Raw genomic sequence first — 20,052 nt, forward strand, 5'->3', positions numbered from 1 at the left:
TATAATATATTATAACTTATGAGTATTGTAATAAGTTTGAATTTGAGATTATATGTTTGGATATCTTGTTATCTTGTAGTTAGTAATAATATGTCATCACTGTATCTTATTTGAATTGAGGCAGATAATGTGGGTAGTTGTTTGAATAACCAAATGGATGGGAATACGCAACTGGGTAACCGATTGAAATACCTGAAAATCGAATAGTATTTATTATAAAAAATAAACAAAATTAATATCTATGAATTATTAGATAAGTATATTCTTCTTGTTTTTATTTTTTTTTACTATTTTAAGTAATTTATTACCTAAACCACTTCTGTACCCATATCCGTAAGGTGAGTATCCTGGATAGCCGCCGAAACCAAACGAAAACGGCAAATGGGATGTTTCTGCAGTTTTCATGTCATCATTGGTCACCGCTTCGGCTGATTGTGCAGTGGGCATTGCGAATGTGGCATTCAACATTGCCAAGCACATCAAGATCTACAATATAAAATAAAAACATATTTTGAATACCATTTTGTTAGTAGTTATTGATTATTTAAATAATTTGGATTTTATAATATTATATAAACGAAATCATCATCATGCAATAGTTAATACTTTCAAGTTATTACTTATATTATGATTAGTGTTTGACGTATGAAATATTTGATTTTGAAATATTTCATCACAAAAACGTAGAACATTGAATTTTTTTTATCATAAATATTAATGATGATTATTTATAAATAACCTAACCAAAGAAAACCATCACTGATAAGTAGTTAATAATTGTTTTACCTAATATTATACAATTTTGAAGGTAAGTTATGACAATTTAAAAAAAAATATATATTTTATAATACTGAAATATTTCTCAATTTTAAATTTCATGAAATTTTCATACACTGACTAAAACTATTACTGGTCGAAATATTAATATAACTCCATCACAATATTTGTTTTCTTTCTAAGACCCTTGCGCAACATAGACAAAAAACTTTCACCTAAAATCGTATTATTTAATGTTTCGTCTTTCAAAATTAAAAAAGAATAAAAATAGTTGTTTAGAGACAAACTTTAAACAAATTTATAAATATTATCCTCTATCGTTTTTTTTGTTGATGATTTTACTCTAAAATGATTCTGTATAATTGCATTTTGTCTGTATTGCGCATGGGACAGAGTAAAAACAAACAGTGCGCTAACATTCTCATAAAGCTACTTCTTAACTTAAAAATGTACCAATATATTTTTTATAGGCAATTGAATCAAATTGAAAACATTTTTATTTAATCCAACATTTAGTATAGGTGATATACATCAAATTTAAGAATAACATATTATCCAGGACATTTCATAGGTTTCTTCTAATATTTTTATTTTGAAGCAAGTTGAGAGCATTTTTTGTAACTAATAATAGTACAAATATGATGATAAAATAGATTTTTCTAACGTAAAATGGTAACGACTTTTATAATACCTATTTTAAGACGAAGCAACAACACATCGGTATGACGTTCTCATAAAAATATTGCATTATTCAAAAATAGTTATATTAAAATTTCAACTGTTACTCAATGATTCTCAAGATTTATTCACAAAAAAATAAATATGTTCTATATTTGATAATTATTAAGAGGTAAATATGATTTATATTATTTATAACATGTTTAGTCTTACCTAGTAAATTATTTTTAACTGTGAAATATTTATTTAAAAGAAATATGATATAATTATATCAACAAAAAAAAAGTCTTAATGCATTAAAATTCTAGTTATTTAGTATTAAAAAAATGTAAGTAATCTATTTATACAGACATGTGTTAACATAAAATACAATTGAAATAATAAAGTATTAAAAAATTTAACTTACCGTGATAAATTTAGCAGCCATTTTCTTGATTTTTGTTAGAATTATAATGAATTTTAAACTTGTCTGTATACTCAACACAATTCAACTGATTTTTATTGGACTCTACTTGTCCTTTTATACTAATTTTCCACTAATTATAGGTTTATTTTCTAACAATAGACTGTTAAGTATTTACTAATGATCAATACAACATATACACATAATTAAAGCTCGAACAAGGATAAAAGCAAGTTTATTCTTCCCTGTGGCTGAACTAAATGTAATTTAATGGAACATTCGTCATTAGAACCACAGTTTAATTATAGTATTAGTATTTTAATAATTTCTAAATTTTATAGACTTAAAATGCGTATAAAATATTATAATTCATAGTAATTATATTAAAATATAATTATGAAATACAAAAAGTGTCATGAGTACATATTTTATTTTACTAAATTCATTAATATTGTACTTTCCTTGTCTGTCATCACGTTTTGGGGCAGTAAAAGTGCTTCGATTTTTGTCTTCAGAACCTCGTTTGATCAGAAAGTGAATCTAGTTGGTACTTTTTTGGGGGGTCAAAAGTAAAAAATTCTTAATACTATTCTAAATAATCGAGAAAAACAAACTAAAAATTAAGGGAAAAACGGGAAATTTTACGCACACTCAGTTTTCGACAAAATCGATTTTGGTTTTTGATGTAACTTTAAAACAAATGACCATATATACATGAAATTTTCAACGAATGTTTTTATAAGTATATTCTATCCACCATGCAATTTTCGAAAAATGTCGACTTAAGTTGAACTATTCATAGGCATTTGAAATTTTCGATAATTATTTTTTTTTTTTAAATTAATATCGATAAAAATTTATTTGTTAGGCAGAAAAGCTTGAAAATTTAATACAAAGCTCTTAATATATTGTTACAATAGCAGTTGAAAAATAAAAGAAATTCATTCCCACAATTTTTTTTTTTATAAGCATTCAAAGTTTGAATTTTGACAAAATACGTAAAAACCACAAATATTCAAAAATTATTTTAAGCTAGAAATTCATAAAAAAATTTCTTTTTAAATCTAAGATTTGAATATTTAATACAAGATTCCTTAAAAGTTTTTCAATCTTTATCACAAATAAAAAGTCCACCGAAAATTCAAATTAATTTTTTATGAGCATTTGAAATTTATATTTTTACAACATTGGATTTTCACTTTTAGCGATTTCCTTATTTTAGTGTAACTCTAAAACAAATGACCGCAGATACTTGAAATTTTGATTGAATGTTTATATAGGCATTTTATATATTTAATAAATTTGTTTTGAGCTGTTACTGTTACTGACATTTTAATTTTTCAACTTTTTTAGTTTTTTTTTACATAAATATCGATAAAAATGTATTTGTTCGGTAGAAAAGCTTGAAAATTTAATACAAGGCTTCTAACACATTTTAATATTAGAAGTTGAAAAATAAAATAAATTCATAGTCACAATTTTTTTTTTTTACAAGCATTCAAAGTTTGAATTTTGACAACATACATAAAAATCACGAAAATTCATAAATTATTTTATGCTAGAAATTCATAAAAAATTTTCCTTTTATATCTAAGATTTGAAAATTTAATATAAGGATCCTAACATATTTTTACAATAGCAGGTGAAAAATAAAAGAAAAATATAGTCACAATTTTTATTTACAAGCATTCAAATTTTTAATTTTGACAACATAAGTTAAAATCACGAAAATCACGAAAATTACCCACTTGTAACCTACTGTACAGCAGAGCGACATCCACGACTTATCCACCTTTTTTTGTATTAATTGTTATTTGTACCAAATAACAATGAATGTAATATTGTCAATGGAAAAAACCATATTGTTAATTTAAAATACAATATTATAATGTCATAAATCTAAAACTTATTGTAATTTATTTGTTAAAAATGTTAAAATGAAAGGATTAAATTTTACTGTTTTATAAGTGTTCATCTTTGATGGGAAGTAAATGTTGTTTATTTAATTAACTATTATATCCAATATACGATTCTTAATAGAGTTTGTTTAGTATTTGCAAATAAACGATTAACATTTGTCTCAAAACATTATATTATTAATGAACGATTTTGTCAAAACTATGTATAGATATTGAGAAATTTAAAATAAAAAATTCAACCTCCTTAGATTTTTAAAATGTAATTTTTTATTTCCAATAAAACACATTCTATAAAAGTTATAATAGATTATGACATCTGAGGTATTAATACATAATTTTATTCTCAATAAAAAAGTATTACTATAATGAATGGGGAGGGTAGAGGCACGGAGCACCAAGCACGGACTTAGATACGCCGATGGTTATTGTCAAATGCTGAATACTTAATAACGGGATATAAATAAATTACATAATAGTTATTAATTATTGTGGTATGTTTTGTATAAAAATTATAAAAATTAAATACTTTGCGAAATACCTCGCGAATGACTATCATTTTTTTATTTACATAACGTTAGCATTAATTGCAGAAAATAATAAAGTTATTATGATTTTATCTAATTTTAGACTTGCACTTTTTCATTTGGGTAAATCAACCCAAAATAACTGTATTAAAAATCTTTGCAATTTACATTAAACAAAGTTTAAGAAAGATTAAATCATGGGAATCTAATTTTTCACACGGACAACGCTATGAAGACCAGTTGCCTCTTACCTAGTTATTAATTATTATAATATTCAAATTATAATTTATGTTGTTATTATGACTATTCAATATGTTTACTTAAATATTAGGTAGGTATATTAATCAAGAATAAAATGATATGAAAATGATTTGAAACTTGTAAACATAATCAACATTAAATAAATCGACTAATTTAGTTATTTGTATAGTCGTATAGATATAGATTAAAATATATAATTAAAGGAGAATTAATATTTTATTTACCTAATGATTCTAGATTTCAAATTGTTATTTAATATCTAGTGACCAAACATTCAGATATAATTTTTTTGTCAACAATAATGTTTACCTCGATCTCAAGCAGTAATTTATTCGTATAATAAGTATAGATTAACTATAAGCTATAATAACATATGTTAGAAACAGACATGCAACAGCACAATGCACACATGCAAATTAAAATGCAGTTATCTATACAAAATATAATAATTTGGATGAGAATATTTATATTTAAGAATGATCGAAATCAGCTAAGTATGTTAATTGTATTCTAATATTATATTTTAAAACATTCTATGTTTTTATATATTCACAATAGTTATAAAATATTATCAGACAGCCCCTTCAAAGCTAATAACCTTAGTTGTTCATGCTTAACCATGAATAAAAATAAAATAAAATATATATTAGGTAGATCATTAGTAGCTACGTACTATGCAGATTTAGAGACCTCAATAGTCGTAATATTATTTATTGGTGGTGGTAAATACTACAATTAAGTACTGTATATAAATACTATCTATATAGATAGATTCATAACAGATTAGCCACGATTTGATGTTTTTATTTAATATAATAATTAATATTATGACAAGACTATTCAATTAATTAGTATATGTATAATGCATTGTTTCGAAAATATACGAGTAATAAATTTAAAAAAGGCGGGTAAATCGTCAAAATTTCAACTTTAAATGCTTATAAAAAAAAATCGTGCCTACGAATTTTTAATACTTTTTAACTGCTATTGTTACAATGTGTTAGAAGCCTTGTATTAAATTTTCAAGCTTTTCTACCGAACAAATAAATTTTTATCGATATTTATAGAAAAAAAAACTAAAAAAATTGAAAAATTAAAATGTCAGTAAACAGCTCAAAACAAATTTATTAAATATATAAAATGCCTATATAAACATTCAATCAAAATTTCAAGTATCTGCGGTCATTTGTTTTAGAGTTACACCAATATAAGGATATCGCTAAAAGTGTAAATCCAATGTTGTAAAAATTTAAATTTCAAATGCTCATAAAAATTTAATTTGAATTTCCCGTGGAATTTTTATTTGTGATAAAGATTGAAAAACTTGTAAGGAACCTTTTATTAAATTTTGAAATCTTAGATTTAAAAAGAAAATTTTTTATGAATTTCTAGCTTAAAATAATTTGTGAATTTTCGTGATTTTTACGTCTTTTGTCAAAATTCAAACTTTGAATGCTTATAAAAAAAAATTGTGACTATGAATTTTTTTATTTTTCAACTGATATTGTAACAATATGATGAAAGCCTTGTATTAAATTTTCAAGCTTTTCTGCAAAACAAATACATTTTGATCGATATTAATTTAAAAAAAAACTAATAATGATCGAAAATTTCAAATGCCTATGAATAGTTCAACTTAAGTCAACATTTTTTGAAAATTGCATGGTGGATAGAATATACTCATATAAACATTCGGTGAAAATTTCATGTATCTATGGTCATTCGATTTAAAGTTACATTAAAAACCAAAATCGATTTTGTTGAAAAATGAGTGTGCGTAAAATTTCCCGTTTTTCCCTTAATTTTTAGTTTGTTTTTCTCGATTATTTAGAAAAGTATTAAGAATTTTTTACTTTTGACCCCCTAAAGTACCAACTAGATTCACTTTCTGATCGAACGAGGTTCTGAAGTCAAAAATCGAAGCATTTTTACTGCCCCAAAACGTAATGACAGACACAAAAAAAAACACACACACATCATGGTAAAATCAATACATTCATCGCTCCGCTCAGAATCTAAAATTAATTATTGAAGATTTTAAAACACATATTTTATACTTAAAAGTATATGATAGAATATCATTCATATTCTACGAGGAAACGATACAATTATATTTATTTTTGATTAGTAAGTTAGTAGGTACAATTGAAAACATAACTAATTATTTATATATAGGTATATAACTTTTAAACAAAATTATTATTACACTTACTCGCATTAATTTTAATACTCAATTATTACCTGTGTTGATTTTGTTGAAATCAAAACCAAAAATCTAATGTATCGAATCAAAACGGTATACCTATTAGACTTACAACTTTAATTGATAAATACATCAACTTTCTATCCATAGTTGTCTCATTACTTATTGGTAATAACCTGGTAATTACTAATTAGTTATGGCATACTTTTTAATAATCATTCACTTATTTTCATTAAATTGTATTAAAGCCTATAATGTCCTTATAGTATATAAATACTATTACAATATGATACTGTTATACAAATACCTGGGTTAGAGAGTACCTATAGATTTGGTAAAATGTAAAATTAATTTATATGATTTGATATAATATATTATGTATATTTTATATTTATTGAAACTTTTATAATATTATTTAAATAGAAAACCTTATTGTTTGTATATTTAAGACAAGCCTTTATACACTTGATAGTCATAATATAATTAATAATTATTACTTATTTATACGTATACTTGATTACTTGAAGTAAATATATTTCTCTCTCGTTGTGAACCCAAAATATGAAAGCCTTGAGCGAATGAATTTAAGTCATTTAAGATTAATTTTATAATTGTTATACAAAATATGCAATATGAACTATGATGAGGACAATTAAACAGTAATGATTAAACTTTGACTTTATTTTTTAAATTAGAACACAATTCTTCAAACGAGTATATTATATATTTCAATACCCATGAAAAATATAAAGAAAGAGCTGACAAAATATATAATTTCAAATACATAAATAGATCTACAAAAAATTATTTTTATTAAATATTATATTATATTCTTTATGCATGGTTTTATAGGTGTTACCATTGATTATAGAATAGACAGATAGACCATGCTATAGGGATTTTCGGCGACTACAATTTTAATTATGATAGCTGCCGGTAGGTAGCGTTGTATGAATTAATTTTATATTATTACTACTGACGGCGAATAATATAATATTATTCCTAGACCGGTTTGAGGTAGTGACAGAAAAAGCGATAAGCCTATTAATGACTTTATCATGGATAAACCTATATTTATTATTTTCTGAGCATTGCGCTATGATTGCCACAATCGCTAAATAGTATATTCACAAAATTGTTAATTTTTATGCCGAATTCTACTACAGAAAGCAACAATTAATTAATTTCATTACGAAAGATCAATTTTGTTTGGATGTTTGGAATGTTACGATTCAGTAAAATCTGCTTTGGGCGGAAATATTTAATTGAACATTACATACTATACTAGATTTACCATTTTTAAAAATAAAGCAAATCTTTAACCATATTGTAATTTTTAATTTTATTGTATTTTCATACTTTATAAAATACATTGTTTTGTATTTTTGTGTTCAAATTTTAAAATGAATAAAAACTCAATAACAACAAATAATATACATAATTAAATTATTAATATAATTTATAAATAAAATAATAGTTGTGTTTTGTTATTATAAGTACATACTGAATGTGTTAAGTTTAGAAACCAACTATAAGTCTATATAATATGATGAAAAACGATTCTAAGTGAAGATATACCAAGATTGCTAAACTGGATTAGAAATAAAATACTAGGTTTAAAGAATAAAAAAATTGTCTTTATTATTAAAAAAACACAAAATAAGGGTAAAATACATTTATACATTTATATTGAAGCATAATTATTAGAATAAAAGTAAATTGTGATGTTTGTTGGTTCTGAAAAGAACCGTTTAATAAAAATGAAACAAATAGTCTTAAAAAAGACTATTTAAAAATTTAATGCTAAGTCCTGAAAAGAACTGTTTAATATAATAAAAATCAATGCTTAATCCTGAAAAGAACTGTTTAATGTAGTTGATGTGAATTGTCCTAAAAAAGACAGTTTAATGTAATTGATGCAAATAGTCCTGAAAAGAACTATTTAAAAATCAAAGCAAAGTCCTGAAAAGAACTATTTAATGTAATTGATCCTTAGTCCTGAAAAGAACTATTTAATGTAGTTGATGTGAATTGTCCTAAAAAGGACAGTTAAGACTGCTTCTATATTGTTTTATGCAAATAGGTACAAGGTCAGAACAAGAAAAAATGTATTTAATTTATTTAAATATGGTTTAATATTTTTAATTTAGAAAGTTTTGCTAATTTTGTGGTAGTTGAAAATAATTTTGTTTTATTAAATATTTTACAAATTAAAAGTTGTTCAATTATGTACATTTTATGATCTATGCAGTTTGTCAATGATTCATCAAGCCATTTTTTAATTGTATTATTATTTTTTAAGCCCTCAATTAGTTGAAATTTTATTTTCTTTTTATGCAAATAGTTTTTATAATTGCTTTCAAAAATATTTAAAATTTTATTTACTACATTATTTAAACTATTTGATGGTGCTTTAAGTCCACTTTCATTATCAATTGAAGTATAATTTTTATTAAGAAGATGCAACTGCTTTTTATCATTTAAGTTTTTATCAACAAATAGTTCAAGTTGACATTGGTTACAATTAAATTTTTTCATACATTTATAGCCCAAATATCCTGCGAAATATGTTACAGAACAGTCTTCTAAAGTGACATCAATATTACTATCAGTATTATTTGAGTCCTCGTCAGATGAAAAAAAACAGAGAGATAAATTAGAATTACATTCTGTGTCGGAATCAGATGATAATTTTGAACTGTTAAAATTTATTTTATTTAGTGAACTAACTGGGTCAATTATAATTGGATTATCATCTTCTTGGGTTTCCTCACAATTTGTCGCTTTTGATGTACATAAAGAAAAAATACAATTACTTCTTATGGAAGTTCTGATTGTTCTAGCTGTTGGGTTTTTGTTATAACCACCATTTTGTCGAAAAATACTAAAGAGGTTTTCTAAAACATCCTGATTTAAACGATTAGTCATTAAAAATACAATATCATTAGATTTCTCTGCTTCAAAAAATTGCAATACACCTTTAATGGTCTGTGTAAGCCCTTTAAAACAGGGAGGTTGAGATAATTTTCCTTTTTTTAATTTTTGTAAATTTGTGAAGTATTGTGAAGCTTCTATTAAAAATTTTTTTACAGTACCTAGATCAGTTAATGCACAGAGGTATGGATTATGACTATATAAAGATTTACTATTTAAACAATCAAATAAGTTATTAATAAACTCAATAAAATCTGCAGTATTCGATGAAGTGTTACTTTGAAGTTGTCCTGTTTGTATACAAGTTCGGATTGCTGCGGCCATGGAATTGCTTAATAATTGTACTGCTAATTTAACACGCATTTTTTGAAAAGAATTAGGGTAAATATGTGCATCTGTTATTTTGATGAGAGACTTACTTTTATGATTTTGTTTGTCCAACTCATATGTTTTTTTTATATCATCAAATGAGATTATTTTATTATCTTTTATATAACAGGCATTAATTAAATTATTTCTAATACTTTTAAGTAAATGAGGAACATCAAACAAAGAAAAAATTTTATTGTTGTTGATAAAAAAAAATGGATTATCTTCTGAAATATTTAATGATTTTAAAGTGCTTTGGTTGTTTGTGCCTTGATCGCAAACTATAATTTTGGGACACAACCCAACCTCAAATAACTTTTGTAAAACATCAATTATTAAATTTTTTAAAATTGTTTTGTTAACTCCAGAATGAACAAGAAAATATGCAATTGGAAATTTCCATGTAGAGTAAATACCTCGAGCCATAAATACTAAAACACAGTTAGCACTTTTATTGGTCCTCCCATAATGACCTAAATCTTCAAAACCTTCAATAAAATCAAATTCTTTGGAATATTCTATAAATTCTTTTATATACATTTCATCAAAACAAACAGTGCAAGCTTTTTCTTTATAATCAGATGACTCAAATTTTTTTTGTATATGACTGAAAAATAATTTACTAAAACCTGGTAAGAATTTTGATTGACCAATCCAACGACGAATAGCTGATGGCCCAGGTAAATTAACTTTTTGTGAACGTAAAAATTTATATGCTGTTGGTGATTTATAATATAAGTTTAAAGCTAAATTTTTTTCATTTAATGTCCACGGACGACTCCTATCTTTTAATTGCATCGTTACCATTGCCTTAGAATTAATTGATGGAAAGTTATGCATATTTATTAAATTCTTAGCATTATTATGTGTTTTAAAAGTTTTGACTCTTTTTTTTAATTTTGAAATTTGAGTTATTTTATTATGAATTAATTTGTTTTTTAGTTTTAATTTTTGTTTTAAATTGATTTTTCTAGGTGTATCTATTTCTATCAAATCAGATTTCCTTTTTAAATTTGGGCTAGGCATGTCAATTATATTTGTTATTTTAATTTTTTGAGGTGTAGAAAAAGTTGAAGGGGGGCTCGGAAAAACTAACTCTACCATGTCTGGTTTTGAGTGTGTATATGTTTTAGTTGGGGTTGACATTATATTATACTCCTGCTGAGATTCATCATTCTGGTTAATGCCTGATGATGTAGATGGCTGTGTTTTAGATTGATAATTATAGGGAATAGCAGTATCTATCAAACGATTTTGAGTAAAATTTTGTACAAAGCTTTCGGGTGGGAAATGTTCTTGACAAATGTACCTATTGTGGAGTTTATCTGGATCAACAGAAAACAAACTTGTGTTTCCTGTGTAGATATAAAAAAATATGTGTAAAAAAAATTATAAATATTCGCAATGGTACAGAAAAATTAAAATTTAAAATTAATTACTCACCTGAATGTATTATCCATACTTCTTTTCTATCATCTTTTGGAAAACGATACATTTTTAAATTTGGAAACATTTTCTTTGATTTTCCACAATTTAAATATTGGCATTTATTTCCAGACATGTTTAAGAATTTTTAATTGTAAATGCAAATGCAACTAAAAACTCAAAAAACAAGAAAATTCGGAAAGTGGTTGTTCCACAATGAACAAGATAGTAATAAATGATAATATAATAAAATTATTATTTCCAATCATTTCAGTATATCTTCAGTTTCTTATTATTACTCTATTTTTAGATCGGCACTTCGCGATAAGCCACCTCTTCCCTTCCCCGCATATCCATGGCAAACATCTATGATGGGGGTACCACCTCCTTGCATCCCAACTACACTAGCGCTCCATAGTGGTTGCATCCTACGCATGGTCACCAAATATTAACATTGCATGGGCTATCTGTCTATTCTATAATCAATGGTGTTACCAAACACTTTGTTATATTCGATTGGAATTAAAATAAATTTTATTTACAATTGTTATGAAAACATAAATATTACAATAAAAATAATCTAAATGTAACAGGACAATATATTATTCACAAAATAAATTATAGAAATTAATGTAAATAATTATAAAGTTGGAAAATAACTTCAAATTACATTATTTTCTTATTTTTATCTCTTGAGCCAAAATAATACCCATTAAATTCTGGTTTTTTAACCACAGTATATGGTTTTTTTCGTTTGGACTCGTGAACATCTTGATCTTCATCTTGACCTGTATTATCAGAGTTTTCTTCACTTTCTTGTTGATACTGAGGATGTCCAACATGTGGTTCTTCTTCATTTTCACCATTTCCTCCTCCTCCGTCTTCTTCTTCATCTTCATCTTGAGGAGGTACAGTGCTTTCGTCTTCTCCACTTTGTTCTTCAGGTCTCTCATCAACTTCTTCCTCCACAGGTATTTCTGTAGTTGTCGTAGTAGTCGTTGTAGTTCTTCTTCTTATCTAAAAATTAAAATATTAATATTAACATTTTAAATTAAATTTAAAATAAACATTTCATATTACGGACCTCTTTTTTTTTCGGTCGCATTATTTTTGGGCAGACTACTTTTTTTGGTGATTCCTTAACTTCTTCCTTTATTGATTCTTTATTTGGAGGTCTTATTTTAAATCTATGATCTATTGTAGGACCTAATACGCTTCTAAATAAATCTTTGGTAGACCCTTTAAATCCAAATTTTCCAATAGTTTCTTCGGCAACACCATCCTTAATTTTTTTTTCTAAATAAATAGGACCGTTCGTTAATACAGATTTTGTATCTTCTTCATTTTTTACTTTTATCACTTGCATCCATTTTCCAACTCCAGTATCTGGATTAATAACATATATCAATGAACCTTTTTTGTCGAATTGTGCCCGTTCGATGTCATTTGTACTATTAGCTACACTGTCGTTGTAATTAATAATTTTAGTTTTGCTGTCTCCAAATGCTATTGCTGGTATGAACTTAGGAGTTGATTCATACCTAGGTGTAGTAGAAAATGCCACGTTTATTTCCTCTGGTAGAGTTTCAGAATTTTCCTGATCTGAAATCAAATATTTGCTGCTAAATACCTGACCACTTCTACTATAAAATGGAGGATTATGCACTACCCTTTTTACTCTGACTCGTGGTCGATCAGTATGATAATAATACCGTGGCTCTTTTCTTCTTACATCTACATTAACTGAGAGATGGTCTCTTTTTTCTCGAAACCAAGAACCATTTTTTGGAGAATACATTCTTACACTAGCAGTAGGTGGAGATAAACTCACATTGGTATTGTTAGATACATTTAATTTTCTCTGTTTTGGTTTTTGTAAATCTACTCCCTTCATGTTTCTTTTAGTTCTTCTATAATTTTGCATTTGAAATCTGTTAACTGTTTCACCACTGGTTTTGTCCACTGTTGTTGCAGTTTTAAGTTTCGCAGATGGTGTGATTTTAATATTAAAAAAATTGTGAACAATTGGTGAAACTATGGCGTCATCTTCGTCAGAAAAAAAGGAAGTAATAGGACTAAAGACATCGAGCAAATCGGCATCATTTGATTCATCATCCATTTTTATCTTTTTTAACACTTTTTTTACTATGGGTTTTTTAATTTTTTGTAGTTTTTTAAACTTTTTTGTTAGGTGGTTGTTTTGTGGTGGTGGAAGAAGGCCTTCAATTTTATTGTCTATTAAATTGTTATTTCTCATATTAGATTCTGGTTTTGGAGCGGGATGTTGAACCGAGTATTGTAAAACATGTTCATCATTTGAAGAAACGTCTGAATCATTATCTTCTGATTCTATTTTCGTATTATTGTTGTAGACAACTGTTGATGATTTTGTAGGAAATGTTAAAATAACTGGTTCCGGTAGAATAGATTCCATACCTTGAATTTTATGATTAATAGGTAAACTTTTATTATCTGATCTGTGAAAAAAATAGTTACAATTTTAAATTAATAATTTTAAGTTAACAATTTATCATTGGTTTTATAATTTACAATTTACCTTCGATTTTGTACATCCTTCTTAGGAAACCAATCATCAGAAATTAGTTCGTCTGCAAAATTCCAGTCCACGTGTGGTTTGCCTGGTTGAATGCCACCTTTTTCCTTTGCTGGAGGTTTCTTCACAGAAAATAATACATCCGGGAATCCAACATCTTTTTCTTTAAATATTGGATTATCTAAAGGATCACTACCAAAATATTTTGTTTTGAAGCATCCAATTTTATCACCAAGAGCATCTACTCTAGGATTATCATCAGAAGGTTCACCATTCCATTTGCCATCTTCAGTCCTTTCAGGTGCAATATCTGTGGGTGCTGATAAATCAGTACACCTAACATTGTCTGTAGAAGCGTAAAACTCCATACCACCAGCAGTTTTGCGAGGTGTTAAAATTGGATTCGTAGCATACCTTAATGCCGATTGTTTTGGAGCTTTTTTGTAATGAGGATATATAAGAGTATCGACTGGAATTTCAGTTGTAGTACCACTTGAAGCTATATTTATTACTTCTAAATCTCTACGCGTCCTTCTTGGATAATTATCATTAAGAAGTTTTGCTAAATTATTCACACGTTCATTATGTTGTATTGGAAATGGTCGATAAGAATCAGATTTATGAAGTCCTGAAAAATGCGCCAAAGTCAAATTTTCAACATGACGAGTGTTTTCATACTCAGATTTATCTGGACCTCTAAGCTCTTCGGTATTTTTTATTGAGTCCTTTGGTAAATGAGGATGTCTGCTATTCCAATATATATTTTTGTCACTCAATTTAGGGCTTTGGGTCGTTAATTCAACTCTAACTCCGCTGTATCGGCTTCCGGAAGGATAATGATCATTTTGATATACATACGAATAAGGGTTGTTAATTTTTACTGTCTTTTCATATGGAATTAATCTGTATATAGATGATGATTTAGTACCAGATCCTTCAAATCTGTTATTTGATTCAAACTTTGGATAACCACCTCCTTTATTGAATTTTGAATTTTGTTCTGACAATTGAGACGTCTGTCCTCTAATTTTAGGATGATTTTCCCAACTTTCAAAAATCTCGTCTGATTGTTTAAAAATGTCTTTTGGTCTATTATTAAATTTTGAGTATTCAGAAAGACGTGAACTTTCATGTTTTATGCTATGCGGAGGATTTTCATTTGATTCAATATTTGCGTGTGCTTTGTTATTATTATTTAATGGTCTTTGTCCATGATGAACTTCTTCGTTTGTTGGATGTTGCTCATTTTGATGATTTTGATAAAACTCATATTTTGGATAAACAAGTATAGTTGGGTCTCCTCTGGAATCAAAGTTATTTTTTTTAAGCCTTGTTATAAATGGTGCATCGTACGTTTTAGGAGGGCTTAAATCTTTAATAAAAGTACTTGTGTACCGTGAGCCTGAATGTCCACGGTTCCCTAGTTCTGTTTCAATATCTCTAAGATTTAACTTTTTTTTTTCTTGATGAGGTTCAGACTTTACGTTTGTATTGAAATGTTCCAAAGATCCACTTTGAATCGTTTTATTTTTTTGTCTTTGATTTGTGGAACTTCCATTTTGTTTATTAATATGAGTTACACCAGTTTTAAAATTACTCGAAGGTAAATTTATAGAATCAAAAGATAAATTTTCTCCTGAAGACTTCTTAATTTTTTTATGTTTTGGATTTATGGCACTTCCGTCATAATTTGTCTGAGGGATAAATTCATAATTTGAATACTCGTAAGACGACACTTGTGGTTTTCCGACAGTAACATCTAAGTTAACAAACTTAGGCCTTAACTTTCTATCTGGCTTGCTTGATGATCCTGGTCCTAATATATCAGTTGGAAATATATATTGGTATGGTGTATCGTGATTTATTGAATACCCATACTTTGTAGCATGACCATTTAATTCGTGTAACTCTGAATTCGTTTTTGATTTTATTGGTCTTTTGTTCACATTATTATTTCTTTTATAATCCGTTGGCGGTGAAATCGGTATCCAGGGAGAATTGTCATAACTTCCTATGACATCTGTTTGAGATTTTTGTACATCAGCTTCCTGACGTTTCCTAGGCCTACTTCTGGTCCTGTTAATATGATCATTTTTATTTTGTTTTACTGTAGTTCTAGAACTATCGTGTCTCATAATTGGCCTATAAGTTGTTGGTTCTACATTGTCTCTAGTTTTACTAAAACTAGGAACACGTCTAGATTCAGCACCTTCATTTTTAGAATTTTTTTTTTCAGATTCTGTTAGATTTTGCACAATAATTATTTTTCCCCCATCAAACTTTGAGTAATTTCCGGACGACTTTTCACTTATAGGGCTGCTATCATTAATAATAACTTTTCTTTTATCACCATCATCTTCGTATCTAGTTTTTTTTCCTGTAGTTGTTTTGTGTCGACTCCAAGTTCCCCTACCTGATGGTGCAACTGTTGCTGCATGGTCTTTAGTTTCTTCTACATTTTGTGAAGAACTATTTTTAGGTCTTAAGACTTCTGTGCTTTGATTATCCTTTACTTCTTCTTCAATTTTCAATTTTTTTGAACCACCATGATCGTATCCGGCATCTTCGTAACCTTGTTCCTCGTACACCTAAAAATTAAAAATATTTATAATTATAACAATAACTTTCTTTTATATTTAAATAACGTTCAATGCGCGTAGAATTCACAAACTCTATCGATTTCCCCCTATTGTTCGCGTGAATAATAAGCAACTGATATTAACGTGGTTTTCATTTATGTCAATATATATGGTACGCCATTGTCCACAAATTTTTTACACAGGATTTAATTTTAATACATACATACTTTTTGCTATACTATATAAACAAATAAAAGACCAAACTGTTGATATAAAAAAACCATGTATTCATTTTAATACCTATTGTTTTAATAAATAAAAAAGGCTTACTGACATATTATGAATAAATCGTTCAAAATTTTAGAAACTACAAGAGAGAGCTATGGATGATATTACAAAGAATTCGATAAAAAATAGTTTTTTGATACACAATACAAGAGTCCTTGAGTTCAATTATCAGGAAACAATATGAAATAGTCGTGAAATCGAATGTGATGTGGTTTTAACTTCATAATTACGTGGTTTTCGAAACCGTTGTCATATACTACTTACAAGTAAGGTACATGTATTATGACATGTGTAACGTTGTAATAAAATTTTTTATAATAAATAGCTCTCTACTGTAAAATTAATTTTTTCAAATAGAAAAAAACTTTAACAATGATGGATATTCCATATGTTTACCAATCAATTTTATAGTGTTATCATCAATTAGTTTATTTTTAACAATGAAGATTATTTGAATTTTAATAGTAAATATAATATTGGCTTACATAAAATTTTGATTCATATTTCAATTGAATTTATTATTATACTTAGTTTAAAGCAATAATTATTTACTAATTTCCTAAATAAATAATCTGTGGCAATTAGCAGTCAATTTTGTTTTTAACAATACAATTGTAATATATTATTTATACCAAAACTCTAGGAAAATTTAGGTCTAAAATACATTAAAATATTTAAAAAAGTGTATCTTAATATTTTTAAATTTAAAAATAGTGAATGATAAGAAAACATTAATAAAAAATTTATTAGTTGTTAAAAAAGATATTAGAGAATATGTTTTTAATATGATACTACAGTTTATAATATTTCACTAATTAAAATAATATTATATGATTTCAATTTTATTGTAATTTTATGGTACTAAAAATTATTTTTATTTTTACTTTTACAATAACTTATTATTTTTACTATTATTGAGGACTCTTAGTAAAGCTATAATTTTTTTTTAAATATGTATAAACAAAAATAAACATGTATATTTGAATATAGTGAATTAAAATTAAAATTTAAGCTTTAAGAGGACATGGCATTTGCTAGCTCCTTCTTACAAGTGTTTAAAATAGTAAATTCAAAATATCACATTTGGCTTTGTTATGGTCGAAATCAGCAGCTGTATTTGTAAGTGAGTTTTTACAATAGATAATTCAATTTTTATAAAGTTTTGCATATGATATAGTGTAAATTAAAAATTATTACTCAATTTAAAACTAAAATCTATGTCAATCTATGTTAATAATTAGTGTAGTGAAAAAATACAATGTCAAAAATAAAAACAATATTATTCTACGTCGGACTAGAAAATGACAAAATGTAATGAACATTAACATTGAAAAAGTAATAATCGATCGTTTTAAAACATTTTAACCTAACCTATTTTTATGACATAGACATACAATTATTTATATGCTTAAAATGCATCTTCATTAAAACAAAAGGTCTAGTAATAATTTATATGCTGCAGAAATTATAAATGTATAATGTACTTCTTAGATATATTTTTACGAATTTCTTCATATTTTGATAGAATCAATGTGGAAAAAAAAATTTTTGAGGGCAATGAGAATCGTTTGAAATGTAATGTTAAAAGTTCCTCAACAATTAAAAACTGTATATCTAGCTAATTTAAAAAATCGGGGCCAAGTTTACGTATACAACTATAAAATATATAGGTAATTAAGTACCACTTTATACATCGGAGCAGATATTTATATACTAATAATTTTACTACTTGTTATTACCAGGCCTACTCCGAATTTTATTTTTAAATCTTTTAAGAAGATAACAGTATTTTTAATATTTTTATTTCATTTTTTGTCGAATATCGGAGTAAAATAATATAATGTTCCAAATAACCAAATAACAATTAAAATGTTGTAAATTTATTAAATGCTAATAGCCAAATATTTTATTTTTCATTCTTGACAATCTAAGTATTAATAATATTTTACTAAAACCATGTATATTTAACAATAATATATAAATAAAAGTATGAAATGGGCAGTAATCCAAACTATACCCAATTAACCGTTAAAAAATAAATTTATATTTAGATACATTACATAATTTAATGCACTTATCTTAATTTTAGGAAATATTGTAGGTATAGGTAATTTTATATAGATACAAATTATTATCGGTTTAGAATATTTAGATTATTCTGCAATTTTAGTTAGTTTGCTACATTATAGATAAAATTAAGAGAACGTTAGATAAAATAAATACCTACATATTATACAAGAAATGTCATAAATGATAAGACAATGTAGCTTACGTTAAAAATAACTGACCTCTTGTGTCTTTTTGTGAGTTACAACTTCTCTAAGTCTAGGTGCATTTGCTGCTTCTTCTGAAGTTGCAGCTTCTTCCATTGCGGCCTCCTGCGGAAGCCGCTTGACAGCATCATATCTTCGAACCTGCACGTATGTCTGTTTAGGTACAAAATCCAACTTGACACTAGGAGGTGGTGTCCCCAAGTCACCAACGATCTTAACCCTCGTTGGCACATCCCTTGGAAGCTCGTGATCAGATACATAATTTCGGACACCATACTCGTCACCATCGTTAATTTTGGTATCATCGCTTTCGGGTAGTATCGAGTGCACGTTTGATGACAAAGCGGCGGTACATATAACGCACAACACAAGACGTATCAGGAGCATGTTATGTCGGCATGTCAGGAGCGACGTCACGATACTAAATCACTTTTACTCGGACTGGTCGTCCGGGAAAACCTTTCTCCAGAGTCGAATGAAGGGAAACAAAAAACTGTGTGATAAAAAAAAAAAAAAAACAAGTAAACATTGACCAATGTGGAAAATTCGAGCCTCCGGAACTACTGGTTGGCATGTGGTTATAAGATTATCGTCCGGTTCGTTAGTTGCAAGTGAAAACAATTAAAACCATGACAAATAAAAAAGAAAGAAAAATATCTATTGTTTACCTTCGTTGAATAATGTCGGTTCAACCGACAAAATGTATATAACCACAAAAAAAATGATGAATTATAAAATATTATAGTTATTCTTACTACATTTTAAGTAGGTTTCTGTCCATCTACCCATCTACATTTATCAACAAACCAAATAAAATACTATAGCTCTACTTGAATTAACATATGTTGCCGAATCTTTTATTGAT

The 20,052-nt window shown here is 26.7% G+C and overlaps 2 protein-coding genes and 1 long non-coding RNA gene across 3 annotated transcripts; all 3 read right to left on the reverse strand.

The window, feature by feature from the left end:
* Positions 1–2,023, reverse strand: LOC149056089 (uncharacterized). Its single transcript, XR_016191784.1, has 3 exons — positions 1,862–2,023; positions 309–486; positions 1–192 (listed from the first exon to the last, which is right to left on the reverse strand). It is a non-coding gene; the product is annotated as an uncharacterized LOC149056089 (long non-coding RNA).
* A 5,405-nt stretch (positions 2,024–7,428) lies between these two features.
* LOC149056090 (uncharacterized) lies at positions 7,429–11,858 on the reverse strand. The gene is made up of 2 exons (XM_089225922.1): positions 11,512–11,858; positions 7,429–11,423 (listed from the first exon to the last, which is right to left on the reverse strand). The coding sequence occupies exons 1-2, from the start codon at positions 11,627–11,629 to the stop codon at positions 8,887–8,889; spliced, it is 2,655 nt and encodes an 884-aa protein (XP_089082048.1). The 5' UTR covers positions 11,630–11,858; the 3' UTR covers positions 7,429–8,886.
* Positions 11,859–12,009: 151 nt separating this feature from the next.
* Positions 12,010–19,617, reverse strand: LOC107169268 (uncharacterized). The gene is made up of 4 exons (XM_015518958.2): positions 19,203–19,617; positions 14,051–16,635; positions 12,578–13,970; positions 12,010–12,510 (listed from the first exon to the last, which is right to left on the reverse strand). The coding sequence occupies exons 1-4, from the start codon at positions 19,572–19,574 to the stop codon at positions 12,160–12,162; spliced, it is 4,701 nt and encodes a 1,566-aa protein (XP_015374444.2). The 5' UTR covers positions 19,575–19,617; the 3' UTR covers positions 12,010–12,159.
* Positions 19,618–20,052: the final 435 nt, after the last annotated feature.

Source organism: Diuraphis noxia, unplaced genomic scaffold (assembly GCF_037042655.1).
Source record: "Diuraphis noxia isolate RWA-SAM2 unplaced genomic scaffold, SU_Dnox_SAM2 contig0004, whole genome shotgun sequence".
Classification (NCBI taxonomy): Eukaryota; Metazoa; Arthropoda; class Insecta; order Hemiptera; family Aphididae; genus Diuraphis; species Diuraphis noxia.

Bases quoted from the DNA above. Each gene is read 5' to 3' on its own strand.
- LOC149056090 (XM_089225922.1), bottom strand. From the start codon at position 11,629: ATGTCTGGAAATAAATGCCAATATTTAAATTGTGGAAAATCAAAGAAA. The intron at 11,424-11,511 runs GTGAGTAATTAA...ATATCTACACAG, and splicing joins AGTATGGATAATACATTCAG to GAAACACAAGTTTGTTTTCT.
- LOC107169268 (XM_015518958.2), bottom strand. From the start codon at position 19,574: ATGCTCCTGATACGTCTTGTGTTGTGCGTTATATGTACCGCCGCTTTG. The intron at 16,636-19,202 runs GTCAGTTATTTT...TTTAATTTTTAG, and splicing joins CTCACAAAAAGACACAAGAG to GTGTACGAGGAACAAGGTTA. The intron at 13,971-14,050 runs GTAAATTGTAAA...TTTTTTTCACAG, and splicing joins AAGGATGTACAAAATCGAAG to ATCAGATAATAAAAGTTTAC.